The sequence below is a fragment of the Mastomys coucha genome, unplaced genomic scaffold (assembly GCF_008632895.1).
Source record: "Mastomys coucha isolate ucsf_1 unplaced genomic scaffold, UCSF_Mcou_1 pScaffold22, whole genome shotgun sequence".
Classification (NCBI taxonomy): Eukaryota; Metazoa; Chordata; class Mammalia; order Rodentia; family Muridae; genus Mastomys; species Mastomys coucha.
In genome coordinates this window covers 262,910,641-262,925,213 of record NW_022196905.1, presented here as the reverse complement: position 1 = coordinate 262,925,213, position 14,573 = coordinate 262,910,641, and the positions used below count along the sequence as shown (strand labels likewise).

General features: G+C 48.7%; 1 protein-coding gene across 1 annotated transcript in view; it reads left to right on the top strand.

The window, feature by feature from the left end:
• Pgbd5 (piggyBac transposable element derived 5) overlaps window positions 1–3,270 on the top strand; it is a 69,398-nt gene extending 66,128 nt beyond the window's left edge. Inside the window, exons 6-7 of the mRNA XM_031341771.1 lie at window positions 285–390; window positions 1,273–3,270. Coding sequence (XP_031197631.1) covers window positions 285–390; window positions 1,273–1,474 — 308 coding nt within the window. The 3' untranslated portion in view covers window positions 1,475–3,270. The remainder of the gene's footprint in view (window positions 1–284; window positions 391–1,272) is intronic.
• Window positions 3,271–14,573: the final 11,303 nt, after the last annotated feature.

The window sequence follows — 14,573 nt, the reverse complement described above, 5'->3', positions numbered from 1 at the left end:
GGAGGAATAGAGAAGCCTCCTTCCCCACAGTTCTCCTCAGGCCTGTACGGTAGCATCTGCATGTGTGTCTTAGAGTTGCCTATAGTTATGTCATTGTCTCTGTGCCCATGAAGCTATTGAGTCTTGGTGGCAGATGACTGTGCACTTGTCTGCCTCCAATGCCTCCTCACACCTACCGCTCTGCTGAAGCGCGTGACGGACAGTACTGGTCCAGTTCCCCACTGCGCCCCACCCCGAGGAACTGGGCAGATTGGATGGGGCCTGAGCTCCTGTCTCCTCCACAGGCGTCATCATCAAGCGGAGGAGCGGGGAAATCCCCTGCCCTCTGGCCGTGGAGGCCTTTGCCGCTCACCTCAGCTACATCTGCAGATATGACGACAAATACAGCAAGTGAGTGTGTGGGCAACCAGCGGGTGTGTGGGCGGCTGGTGTGCACGCAAGTGGCATCCGGTGCGTGGGCAGCTGGTGGGTACGTGGATGGCCGGTGTGCATGGGTGTGGCATGGGGCCTGGGGGAGGGGGGTTGACATACTACAACACCTGCACAGTGGTGTGTAGGGAGGGTAGTATTGGCCCAGACATGGTGGAGAACATACAGAGCATGAGGACCCACGAGGTAGACCCCGGCCCTCATCCTGGCCCCAGGTGGCCTATACACCCATCTTCTCTAGAGATCCTCGCACTCCACTCACACCCCAGGCCTCCAGCCCCACCTAAGGTACCTGCCACCACTCATACCCCATTCGTGGGCATCTTGGCACATATCTTGGCCTTTATCTTCTAGGCTTTGTCCAACCTGAGCTGGACGCCCTGGTGGTCTTCAGATACAATGTGTCCAAGATATAGAGACAATAAACAGGATAAGTGAATCCTAAAATAAGGTTCTGTGCATAGTAGTGTCCTCAGGGTCAGTCCCAGGGTCCCAGTCTTCCCTGAGGAAGGACAAATGGATAACAGGAACACATTTGGGAAAGAGAGAGAACACATCACAGACCTGGAACTGAGGGACTAAGCACTTAGGCATGGATGGACCTAGAGAAGGGCTTTGAGAAGACAGCTGCGGGAGGGTGGGGCAGGGCCTGTCATAGCCCCGCCCCTGAGCCCCGCCCACAGCTGGTTCCCAGTGTATCCAACCAGAAGGGAGTGTGCAGATGCTGTGGCCTGATGCTCAGTTTCATTCACTTGCTAAGTCTTAAAGAGCTTCCCTCCTCCATGAGGGAATGTGTAAACCTCAGGAAACAGCTACACAACACCGTGCCTACCCTCTTCCCAGGTATTTCATCTCTCACAAGCCAAACAAGACATGGCAGCAAGTGTTCTGGTTCGCCATCAGCATTGCCGTCAACAACGCCTACATCCTGTACAAAATGTCAGATGCCTACCACGTGAAGAGATACAGCCGGGCACAGTTTGGAGAGAGACTTGTCAGGGAGCTGCTGGGTCTGGAGGTGGAGGACACATCACCAGCCCACTGAGACTGCTGGCCCAGGGGTTTCAGGGACAAGGAAGGAGCCTGTCGCCTGCCTGCCCGCTGGAGGGCCCATGTGTGGTCAGAGGTCTGCTTTCCACCATCAACCCCACAAAGGGCGGCTCCCTAGAGCCTGATGCAGGTGACTGGATGGGCTGTGACCTCGGAAGGTACCAGCAGTGGGACCAGTGGACCGTGCTCTGCTTTCCTGAGCTTGAAAGATCGTGACTGGCTCAAGTTCAGACCAGGCAAGCTTACAAAATGGACCACTCAGTGCCACCCCTTAGCACCCGGGGTGTGGGTTCACTCTCCCGTGAGATCAGCTTAGATGGCTCCCTTGGACGAAGAGATGCAATGTGGTGCCATTAAAACTCAGAGCCAACAGGACAGGGGCAGCTGCAGCTTGCTGACTATAAACAGGGTGTTCCTGTTCTGTCCTCCACGGGGCTGGGACAAACAGGGTGAGGAGGGGAGAGTAATGCCGTTTTTTTTATTATTATTATTTTTCAATATATCTTCAGGTTAATTCCCTACTGTTGCTTAAGGTCTACTGTGAACAAATGTGTCCCCCCACCTCTCCAATACCACACACCCTCAGAGCTCCCTGCATGATCACAGTTCTGTGTCTGGCCTGTGGCAGGGTAGGAAGGGCCGCTGGCTTCCAGGACAGATGTGGCTACAGCTACCAAGACCTGGGGAGCCTGCTGGCTAAATACTCTGTCACCTTGTCACTGTTGGCAGAATCAACTGTCTTGAGAACTATGTAGCATCATGAAAATCCTTCACCTCCCTCTGTCTGTGGGGATGGGGCCCCCCAAAAAGGCACAGCAGGATTAGGAAGCCCTGGCTGGGGACTGGCCCTGTCAGGAAGGCATGTGGGACTTCCCATAGACCCAGGTCCTTCCCACCAGAGGTTGACATATCTCCATGGAGCCTGAGCCTCAAGGTGGGCCCACTGTCCCCACAGATGGAAAACAAGGATTTTCTGCATCTTGCATCCCTTCTTCCTGATCTTGAAGCCACCTAACATGCTCAGATGCAGAATGCCCTCGGCAGGGGCTTTGGGGCACTCCCTCCTTCACTCAGTGAGCTGAGGTGTGGCTGGCAGAATGTTCTCCACACCTTGTCACATCTGTATCCTCCCTCTCCTCCACAAGCTCCCTCGCCTGTGGTGGGACCCACAATGCCACAGATGATAGGCCCTGTTTCAGTTTGTGTTTAAGATAACCTTTGCTGCACCCTTAATCGGATCAAAAGCACTTTTGCCACAAGGAGAAATATATTTTTAATTTGTGATGCTTTTCTACGAGGTCCACTCTTTCTGAGTTCAGGTGTTTCCAACACTTAGGGAGACTAATGAAGGCCAATGACTTTTTCTTTTTTGTCCAAACAAGAAAAATAAAAATAAAAGTCTATTTAGATGTTGGCTGTTAGATGTGGCTTTGTTTCAAAGGTCAGAGTTAGAAAGTTATTCCCTTGAACTTGCTTTCCCGTTGTGTGACCAGGTACGTGTGAGCTGAACTGTTCTTGGAATCTTGAACCGCTGAGCAGTTTATTAAGTGAAATCAGTTAGGATTTGACGTGTGAATATATTTATATACATATATACACACATATATGTATGTGTTCATATATATGTGTATATATACACGAATGAATGGTAGTAGCAGTTCTGAGTGTAGTTGTCCAGCTTCCCCCCATTATTTTTATTCTTGGTTACCTGAGGTCAACTGTGATCCAAAACTACTAAATGGAAAATTCCAGAAATAAACAATCCATACGTTGTAAGCTTTTATTATAGCACATTGCTACAGTTGTTGTATTTTATCATTAACTTCTTACTGTGCCTAATTAAACTTTATCACAAGAGTGTACATAAAGGAAGAAACATAGCATGTAATTCCAGCACCCACAGAGGATCTTGGGGCTCAGAAATATGTTCCCCTGCTGAAGGATGGATAGGAACGGCTGAGTCTCCCCTAGACTGTGGTGTGCATCTGAGGCCAGCAGGTGGCAATATTCTAAAGCCTGTCGAGTGCAGGAGCCTTCCCAGGCCAGAGGTGCTGTTTGTGGCTCTCTTGCCACCTGTTCTGTAAATAGTGGGAAAATGGTAGCTAGGCAGTGGAGGGGAGGAGGAACTGCAGCCTCTGAGGCATATGAAGGTTGAAGAGCTTTTCTTTTTTTTTTTTTTTTTCCATGAAGGTCAGAATGGCATGTGGTATGGGGTTAGACCTTCCAGTTAGACCTAGATCTTGCCTCATTTGAGGTTATTTTAATTTTATTTGAGCAGCTCATTTGAGGTTATTTTAATTTTATCTTGTTTTATTTTATTTTATGGTCATTTTGCTCTGATGCCACAGAGCCAAGTTACATCCAAATCCATAGGAGGACAGTGTCCACCTAAACAGGCAGGCAAGGTTCTCTGGGATCCTAACAGTCAAACCAGGTATCCAGTCTTGGGCTCACCCACAACCAGAGCCAATGACCATCAAGGCACTCCCATATCACCAGGATGGGAGAGCCACACTGAAGCCAAGTGGGAGGGGGTGGGTGACAGAGCTGGGGCTGATACATGGTCAGTACTGACCCTGGAGGATCAGGACATTGGCCTCTGGGTTTCTTGGCCATCTTTGAAACGGTGTTGGATTTGAGTGGTCCTGGGGCTGGATGGGGTCTGATGTTTGTATTGTCACTGGGAGGCAGCCTCCAGCATTGGGAAGTGTCCAGCATTCATTCAGCACTGGCTAGATAGAGTCAGGGCACTTTCAGAGGCTGGTGACAATTTGCCAGAGACAGTTGGCCCCAAAAGTTGCTTTCAGGAGTGCTGGTACCCAGTGAGTGGAAGGTGATTTTAAATCCATCTGTAGGCCTGGGCAGGGTACTCTAAGGAAAAGATACATCCAGGAAGACAAGCCCTGGCTCTGGGCTCACAGGAAGAGCTAGCTCACAAGCAGTGACTTAGGACAGCCTAGCCTGAGGCTCCACCTCCCCAACCCCATCCCACCCCCCACCCCGCTCTCCTCCCTTAAGGGGTGTATGAGCTAACGCCTTGAACATGGCCTGGACCTGAGCATACTGTCTGCTGAGCTCTCCGTCAGGTGAAGGATCCTGCCCATTCTTGGGAGAGCAGCCATGACAAGGAAACTCATGGTCGGAGAAGATTGGAGATTTCGGTTTCTACCAACACTTCTTAATGTTTTCCCTCGTTTCCCCCTTGTGATTTTTATTTAGCAATTTTCCAGGGCAGACAATCAGTTTTATGGGGATCTACATGTGTAGCTCTCCAGAATGTCACAGCCACAGAGCCTCCTAGTAATATAAGAGGATAGCCTCTTGAGATGACCCTTGTCTGTACTCAAGCATACTTCACAAGATTTATCTATCTATTTATTTATTTACAAATTTCATAGCCCATGAACTAAGTCCAGGGTCTTCTGTGTGACATGTGGCCCTGTTAGATAAATCCGGTATTGGGGCTGGAGAGATGGCTCAGCAGTTAAGAGCACTAGCTGCTCTTCCAGAGGTCCTGAGTTCAATTCCCAGCAGCCACATGGAGGCTCACAACCATCTGTCATGGGATCTGATGCCCTCTTCAGGTGTGTCTGAAGACAACGACAGTGTCATATACATAAATAAACTTTAAAAAGAGAAAAAGAAAAGATAAGATAATTCAGGTATCCAGACATGGTTGTTTCTTAACAGAGTTGTTGTTGTAAACAAAACTCTAAAATACAGTCACACACACACACATTGTGTTTTCCATTCTGATTGGCCTTTCTTGGGGTGAGAGGGTATGGGACATACGCTTACACAAAGCACCAAGTCTGTTGGTGGTCACAGCTACTGTTACAGTTTGGATATAAAATGTCCATGGGAACTGATGTATTGAAGGCTCGTTCCCCAGGAGGTGACTGAACCATGGAGATGCTAAACTGGGTAATGACTTAGGCAGTTGATGAGTTCTTAGCTGAGTGAGCTGTCAGATGCTGGGCCTGAATTAGAGGAGGTGGTCACTGGGGACACACCTTTAAGAGCTTTGCCTTGCTTCTGGTCCCTTTGTGCTTCACCCTCTGCCTCCTGGTCTCCTGGGTGACCATCTTTCCTCAGCCATTTCCTTCTGCCATGGCGTTTCTGCTGTGCTTCCGGCCTGAAAGCAATGCACCGAAACCATGGCCCAAAATAAACCGTTCGCCTTTAAGTGTGGTTCTCAGATACTTTGTCACAAAAATCAGGAGCTGACCAATAAATACATCTGGGATTAGACTAAGCCTGGGACCCCACCCAGGGCTGTGGGAGATGAAGAGAGACAGACCAGGGTTCCTTGCTGCCCTTTTCGGGAGATGGTTCTGTATCTTCCTCAGTTCCACTTCCTATCTCCTGTTCTGTGCACTGTTCTGTGCAGCTGGCAGCTCTCATGACCTCTGACCTGTTGGCCCTTGCATCCTCTGTCCCCACGGGTACCAGAGTCACAAGTGCACAGACCCAAAGACAATGTGTGAGCAAAGGAGATTTGGAAGGGAGCCCCTTGCAAAGGACTGTGCCCAGTGTCAGGGCTCCTGAGTTGTGGGGGACCGGCCAATGGACCCTCACTCCGTGGGTGATCTCGGACTGGAGAATTATTGAGTACCTGTGAAAATAAGCGGGTAAGAGAGAGACAAAAGAAATCGACACCAAGTAGCTGTATCAAGGTGTGTCTTTACTCGGGGAGAACTGAGTTTATATAACAAGAGGCAGAATCGAAACCATAAAGGCAAACCGAAACCCACAATCTAACATAAACAACAGACCGGAGGAAAGGAACTTCAAAGGCAAGCCCGACAAGGTGAGACAGTCTTTGATCTATGGCAGTCAGGCATCCGCAGGTGGCATCACAGTCCTGGGGCTGAGAGAGAGTTTCACTTTTGGAACTCTCCGGGCCAAGGGGGAGGGAGCCCACACTGAGTGACTTGGCCAATCACCTGTGATCTAGAGACATGGGAATTTGCATAATACCATAATACCAAGTCCTGCTTGCTAAGTTGGCCCAGGGAAGTCCTTCTTGACTGAAGTTCAAATAAATGAGAGGGGTACAGTTATGGCCTTGCTGAACATCCAAGAAGGACACAGTAAACAGGAACTGTTGCTGTTAACAGTAGTTCATGAAGAGGATGATTTCATTTTCCAGGGTTCTGCTTATATATTTTATTATAAGAAAACAAAAGTATTTTAAGGAGGGCTGGAGAAATGGTATCTTAGTTATGGTTTTACAGCTGTAAGCAGGTACACATGACTGAGGCAACTCTTATAAGGACAACATTTAATTGGCATTTGCTTACAGGTTCAGAGGTTCAGTCCATTATCATCAAGGTGGGAGCATGGCAGCATCCAGGCAGGCATGGTGTAGGAGGAGCTGAGAGTTCTACATCTTTATCTCAAAGCCACTAAGAAGAGATTAGCTTCCAGGCAGCTAAGACTAGGGTCTTCTAGCCTACACCCACAGTGACACACCTACTCCAACAAGGCCACCTCCTAATAGTGCCACTCATATACAGACCAAACATATACAGACCATCACAGCCGGCTTCATGGTTAAGAGCACTTGATGCTCTTGTAGGGGACCTGGCCCTGGTTCCTAGCACCCCTATGGTTGTTCATAACCAATCATTTGTAACTCCAGATCCAAGAAACCCAATACTCTGCATTAACCTCTGCTGGCATCAAGCAGACATGCAGAGAAATATACATGCATGCAGGGTGCACATACATACATACATTCATACATACATGCAGGGAAATAACTCATGCCTCTTACACATAAACTAAAAAGGATTCTGAGCAGCACATCTTTCATAAAATAGAACATTAAAATATTTATTTTAATAATTTTCAGTGTGTGTGTATGCATGCACACACACTTGTTTATTTATTGTGTGCCAATACACAGGAGGGCCAGAAGAAGATATTGGATCCCCTGGTGCTGGAATCACAAGTATTTTTGAGCAACTCATTGTGGGTGCTGGGAACTGAGCTTTGGTCCTCTGCAAGAGCAGTGAGTGTTCTTAACCTCTGAGCCATTTCTCGAGCTCCACCATTAAAATATCTTTGCGAAACATTATAACAATGCTTGTAGGTTTTCTACTGGCCAAAGATAGTTTCTTCACCTTTTTTAAAAATTCAGTGATTTCAAATCAATCTCCCAGTAAGTGCAGAATATACCTTCATGGCTTTCTGTGTATGCTGGTGTGATAACTTTTTAACAGACGGTGACTGTCTCCAGCTCCCGTTCTTGATCTCTTCCCTCTATGGCTCTTGTCTGCATCTCTGCGGCACCTTCTTTCTATCTCCACCTTTCTCTCCTTCCTCAGGATTCCTCTGGTTGAAGGAGAGTTAGAGGGACATAGGTAGACAAGAAAGGGAAATGAGGCTCTCTGAGCGGGCACTTCTTGTTCCCAGAAGTCATTGTAAGAAAGTGTAGGGGTGGGTATCTAAACAGGACCAATAGGGGCAAGAGGAAGACTTGGGGATTTATAAAATACCCAGGCCAGAGTGGACTTTCACAGGGTTTCTCCAGTCTGAAGGAGTGAAGCCGTTATTTTTCCTTTCTCCATGGTTTCTTCTGGATGTTCAGTTCTTTGTCCATCCCAGAGAATGAGTTCAGTGACACCCTAGATGACTCTCAGCACCACCATCACATTTCCTGGCTTCTGTTCAGATTTGAGACACCTACTTTAGGACACCTGACTGAAAAAAATCGAGGACTTGGAAGTGGCCGTGACAATCTGGTAAGGGCTCCTTCTGAGCAAGGGAACACCCCTATAACTAGCATGGTCAAACCCAGTCAGCCCTACCGCCATTGCGAACAAGGAGAGTCAGGGAGCGGGCTTCAGTGGGACACTGATTTCCTATGGCTGGGTGGAGGTGACTGGCAGGAACTTTCTCCCAAGAGAACCAGAACAGGAGCTTATGCCTGGACTCCTGAGCCAAGAGATGTTGCGAAGCAGATCTCAAGGAGCTAATTGTCTTCCCGAGGAGGAAGAGAGCTCTTCCTGCTTGCTATACCTGGGAAGGGGCCATGGGAAGGCTGTGACAGGCCTCTCTCTGTTCAATTGCTCTCAGCCAGCATTGGGCTCTTGGGCCCTTGAGCTGTAAATAGCCAAGTGTAGGCACCTGGGGCCCGCTGGAGGCAAGGAAAACTTCCTCAGTTTTCTCTTGAGCAAAACTCAAAGTAGTCTTGAAGTTTTCTGATGTAGAGGAAAGAAAGCCTGCTTTGAGGTCAGCGTGGGGGAGAGCCTGAAATTCAAATGCAGGAGGGTCCGAATGGGCTAGAGGGCAGGGGCTGTCTCTGGATAGGAGTGATTTGTTGTGGGGCTTCTGGGGGGCTTTAGCTGTTTGTCCAGAGCCCACATGGATACTTCTGGGGTGGCGGGGCAAATTCCCTCTCACACATATGTCCCCTCCTTAGCCCAGGCTTCCTCCCCCCACCCCCCAGCCCCCCTTGTTCCTATTGTATATGTAATGCTCTCTGCTGGCCTTGCAAAAAAACAAACAGCAGGCTCCCAAGGCCCCCAAACTAATGGGTTAGTAGGGAAGGAAATGGGAACAGTGCAGGGCAGTGGCTGCTGGGCTTCAGGGGAGACTCAGTGGTACAGGCCTTACCCTGGTTTCACCCCTGTGACAGTCAGTCCATGCAGCTAAAGGACTCGTAAGAGTTTCCCCAGCCTCGTGTCTGTAACACTAAAATGGCTACACTTTGGAAGCTCACATGAAAGTGCCATTGCAGCCCAGGGCCAGGTGCTGTAGACAGGCTGCTGCCAACAACAGTGGCAGCCAGAAAGCATCAGCCTGCTTGGGTGCAAGGCTGGAAAGGCGGGCCCACAGGGTCTCAGTGGCTGCTCCTTCTGCATGCCGTCTCTATGCCTGTTGCCCTTTGATTGAGGAGGGGTATTCTTCCCCCGCCCCCCCTTGCAGCCTGCTTTTGCTCTAACATGTCCTCGGGACCCCCCTTCCTGTCTTGTACATGGCCCAAATGATTCGTGCCGGGTGGATTCCATGCTCGCGCCTAGATTATAGATGTGAGAAACAGATCATTGGGAGCATTTCTCTAGGTTGTATGTAATGGTGGATTTTATACTAGGAGGTCATTACGGGCACAGGGCCCATGGGCACATGGGCAAAAGTAATCCAAGCAGGTACCCAAGTCCACTTCCTGTGTTCCTTGTCGGAATGTTGAGCCCTTGGCCCCATGTCCATCATGTTGTGAGGTGTAACAGGGAAGGTGGATATGAATAGACAGTTTCAGATGCAAGAGCTGACAAATAGCAGGGCCCATGACCTGAATGTAACCTGTTTCAGTTGGGAATAGGAATGTGACAGGCATCAGAGGCATAGCTGTAAGAAAGGAATAATCCTGCCTGTTGGCTGTGGCTAAGAATGGACGAGTAATCCCTTTCTCTGGCACTTCTGTAAATGAAAACAGGGAATTACTAAATTGGTAGGTGGATGGGTCTCAGAGTGAGGCAGAGTCCAAAATCTGGGCTTTTTAGAAAATCCACTAGGAGCCAGGCGATGGTGGCGCACACCTTTAATCCCAGCACTTGGGAGGCAGAGGGAGGTGGATTTCTGAGTTTGAGGCCAGCCTGGTCTACAGAATGAGTTCCAGGACAGCAGAAACAGGACAGAGAAACCCTGTCTCGATAAACCAAAAAAAAAAAGAAAAAAAAAAAAAAGAAAAGAAAAAAGAAAAAAAAAGAAAAGAAAAGAAAACACACTTGGGCTGGAGAGATGGCTCAGCGGTTAAGAGCACTGACTGCTCTTCCAAAGGTTCTGAGTTCAAATCCCAGCAACCACATGGTAGTTCACAACCATCTGTAATGAGATCTGATGCCCTCTTTTGGGATGTCTGAAGACAGCTACCGTGTACTTACACATAATAAATAAAGAAATCTTTAAAAAAAAAAAAAAAGAAAGAAAAGACACTCATGATGAAGCTTGGTGTCCCTTCCCAAACCCTTGCCTGGACCTTGATCATTTGTAACTATGTAACATGAGTTGTAACTATGTAACACATGTAACGAGGGGCGGGACAGTGGACTAATGGGCGAACACCTACCTACCTCTTGCTTGCATCTGTCTCTAGCTCCGTGAAGTCTGTGAGCGACTGATCACTGCTGATATCTTAACTGTGGGGTTTGGGGCAGCGTGAGGCTAGAGCAGAGCATCCCCATCACACAGCATGGTCTTTCTGAACTCAGTAAATGCAGCTCCTGGCATCTCTTGGAGCTGATGTGGTTTACACAGAGAGTAGTTCTTCTGGCGAATCAAGTGGCATCAAATGTCTTGAATGCAAACAGAACTATGGGAAACCTGGGCCTGACTCCCTGTGGGCAAGGACAAGACAGTGGCATAGCCATAGGAAAGACTGGAAGAAAAAAGTGGGAGGTGGCAGGGGCCTGAGCTGGTGTGGAAAGCCCTTTACCCAAGCCAGCCTCCTCCCAGGACAGACCTGTGAGTGTGCTGGCTGCCCGCTGCTGACAGCCAGGAGAGGCCCATCAAGGTAGATGAAGGACTGCAGGTAGGAAAACCTGGCCCAAGACTTCTGTATCTCTTCCCCCTCAATTTTATGGCAAATAGGACAAACTGATTCCAAGATTCCTCCAAAGTCACCACCTAACACTGGGCAGATTTATTCTCAGACGTTCAAACAAAATCCTGGTCACCTTTGTCAGAAGGTGTGGTCCCAGCACCCCCTGGGAGGTCTCCCTTACAAGAGTGAATTCTGACCACCTATGTTCTCAGAACTTTATTCAGCAAAGTCTGAAGAAAGAATAGAGAGTATTGAGTTGTTGAGGCTGTTTGTCTTCATATGCAGACACATGCAAATTGATTGTGAGCATAGGTTTCTAGATAGTTGGTTGTCCAGCGCTCAGCCAGGTGGTGGTGAAACAATTGGGGGAGGGAAGGGTGCGTCCTGCCAGAGCTCTAGTACTCTGGCTGGGCAATGCAGGAGGCCTCGAGCTTTCCCCTCCATCAGGTGGGCATCTGGCTATGGAAAGCCACTATCCCAAGTCCTCGAGGAGTGGAGAGAGAAAAACCCTGTGGGTTCTCAATCTCGGACATCCCAGATGCCACTGGATATTGAGGAAGAGCTGAGAACGAGGCGGGGCCCCAGGGGCAGCTCAGTCAGCCCCTGGCGAAGGTAGAAAGGGGGCGGGCAGAGAAAGGGCACCTGGTGGTTCCCACTCGAGTGTGGGGCGAGTGTGGGGCGAGAGAGTCCTTGGTCTGGTCTCACAGCTGCAGCTGGAAGACTTTCCTGCGTGAGATTAGACGCTGCTCTTTAGGAGCAGGCCTAATCCATTGCCCCAGGATGGGGAGTCTCGATGAAAAGGAGGCAGTCCATGGTCTTAAGGCATTTTATTGTAGGAGAGAGAAGGGGGGGGGAGGGAGAGGGGGAGGGAGAGGGGGAGGGAGAGGGGGAGGGAGGGAGGGAGGGAGGGAGAACAGAAAAGTAGAGGCTGGCCATGGCCATGTGGAGAGAAGGGGAAGGGAAGAGAGGGAGCAAGAGGTGAGAATAAAGACACGAAGAGTAAGAGGTCAAGAGAGACAGGAGGGGTCAAGCAGCCCCTTTTATAGTGGGCTGGGCTACCTTTCTGTTCCCAGGTAACTGTGGGGCAGGCTATACCTGGCTGTGGGCAGTTGACTGGGGGTGGAGTTCAGGCAGAATACCGGGAGCTCGGGGCATTGTCTAGACACAGGATAATAGAGTCAGGGCTCATGGTGTCAGTGTCTATGTCTTGGGACATAGCTTTACTGTTCTGTCCCTTGTAGTATTTCCTATTGGGTCTCTGGAATAAGACTCGCTCAACCAAGAACACAGACTGCCTTTCATGGTCCAACAGTTGGTCACTTTTTTAGGGTTACTATTGCTGTGATAAAACACCATGACCAAAAGCAACATAGGGAGGAAAGGGCTTATTTTTGTATGAACTTCATATCAAGTTCATTATCAAGAAGGAAGCTGGAGCAGGAACTCAAGCAGGGCAGGAACCTGCAGGCAAGCGCCGATCCAGAGGCCATGGCAGGGGTCGGGGGTCGGGTGCCACTCATTGACTTGCCCCTTATGGCTTGCTCAGCCTGCTTTCTTACAGAACCCAGGACCATCAGCCTAGGTGTGGCACTACCCACACTCATATCAATCACTAAGAAAATGCCCTATTGGCTAATCTTTTCACATTTTTACTTATTCTCCTCTCATACAGTACATCCTGACCACAGCTTCCCCTCCCTCCACTCCTCCTTGCTCTCCCTTCTCCCCTTTCCCCCATGTTCACCGCCCCCAGTGGACAGGCCTCCCAGAGATATCTACTGAACACAGCAAACAGGATAAGACCAGGTCTAAACCCTTCATCAAGGCTGAGTGAGGTAGCCCAGTAGGAGGAAAAGGGTTCAAGAGCATAAGAGTCAGAGACACCCCCACTGTCAGGAGTCCCTCCCCAAACACCAAGAACCTAGTTGATTCTGTTCTTTCAGTGTTCTTGACCCCCTCTGGCTCCTACAATCCCCCTTCCCCATCTTCTGCGGGGTTCCAAGCTCCAAGGGGAAAGACCCAATGGAGACTTCAACTTGGACTCTCTCTCCACCTAATGTTTGGTTGTGGGAGTCTGTGTCTACTCCCATCAGCTGCCAGAGGCAGCCACTCTGATGACAACTGGATTGGGCATTAATCTGAGTATAGCATATTAGGAATCATTTGTTTATTTGACTTTATTTTTGGGGGGGTGGGTGGGCATAGTGATGTTTGGCTCTACCCTAAGTCTTTAGGCTATCCAGCCTCTGGTTCCTGATCCATCCAGGCAGTATTAAGCATAGACTCCTTATGATGTGGGCCTCAAATTAGACAACTCATTGGTTGGCCACTTGCATAAGTTCTGAGCCATCAGTACCCCAGCACGCCTTGCATGGGTAGGTAGAAGATTTTGTGGCTGGATTGATGTCCCGGTTCCAACACTGGTTAGAGAAGATGGCTTGTTCAGGCTCCATATCATCCGTTACTAGGAGTCCTCACTAGGGTCACCCTTGTGGATCCCAGGAAATTTCCACTGTCCTAGGTCTCCACATCACCCCCCAAATACCCTCCAGTTTCAGTCTTTTCTCTCCCTCCATTCCCCATCTGATACCTCCTGCTCACATCCCCACTCATGCCCAGTACACCCACAAAATCTATTCTATGTCCCCTTCCCAGGGAGACCCGTGTGTCCCTTCTTGTTTAGCCTCTCTGTTTCTATGGACTGTATACCACAATTGTCATTTACTTCATAGCTAATGTCCACTTATGAGTGACCACACACCATGTTTGTCTTTCTTGGTCTGGGCTACCTCACTCAGGGCAATTTTTTTTTCTAGTTCTATCCATTTTCCTGCAGATCTCATGAAATCATTTTTCTAAATTGCTGAGTAGTACTCTATTGTATAAACCACATTTTCTTTATCTGTTCTTCAGTTGAGGGACATCTGTGATGTTTCCAGCTCTGGCTAATTATGAATAAAGCCAGTATGATTATAGTTGAGCAAGTGTCCTTGTGGTAGGAGGGAATGTCTTTTGGGTATATGCCCAGGAGTGGTACAACTAGGTCTTGAGGTAGATCGAGTCCCAATTTTCTGAGGAACCACCATGTTGATTTCTATAGTGGCTGTACAAGTTTGCTCTCCCACCAGCAACAGAATAGTGTTTCCCTTGTTCTACATCCTCACCAGCAGGAACTATCACTCATGTTATTGATTTTAGCATCCTGGTAGGTATAAGGTGGAATCTCAAAGTAGTCTTGAGTTACATTTCCCTGGTGGCTAAGGATGTTGAACATTTATTTCTCTAGGTGTTTCACAGCTATTTGATTACTCTGTTGAGGGTTCTCTGTTTATATCTGTACTCTATTTTTTTTGTTTTGCTTTTGTTTTTGTTTTTTTTTTTGTTTTTGTTTTTCTGCATAGCCCTGGTTCTGCTGGAACTCACTCTGTAGACCAGGCTGACCTCGAACTCAGAAATCAGCCTGTCTTTGCCTCCCAAGTGCTGGGATTAAAGGCATGAGCCACCACTGCCCAGCTATACTCTATTTTTAATTGGATTGTTTTGG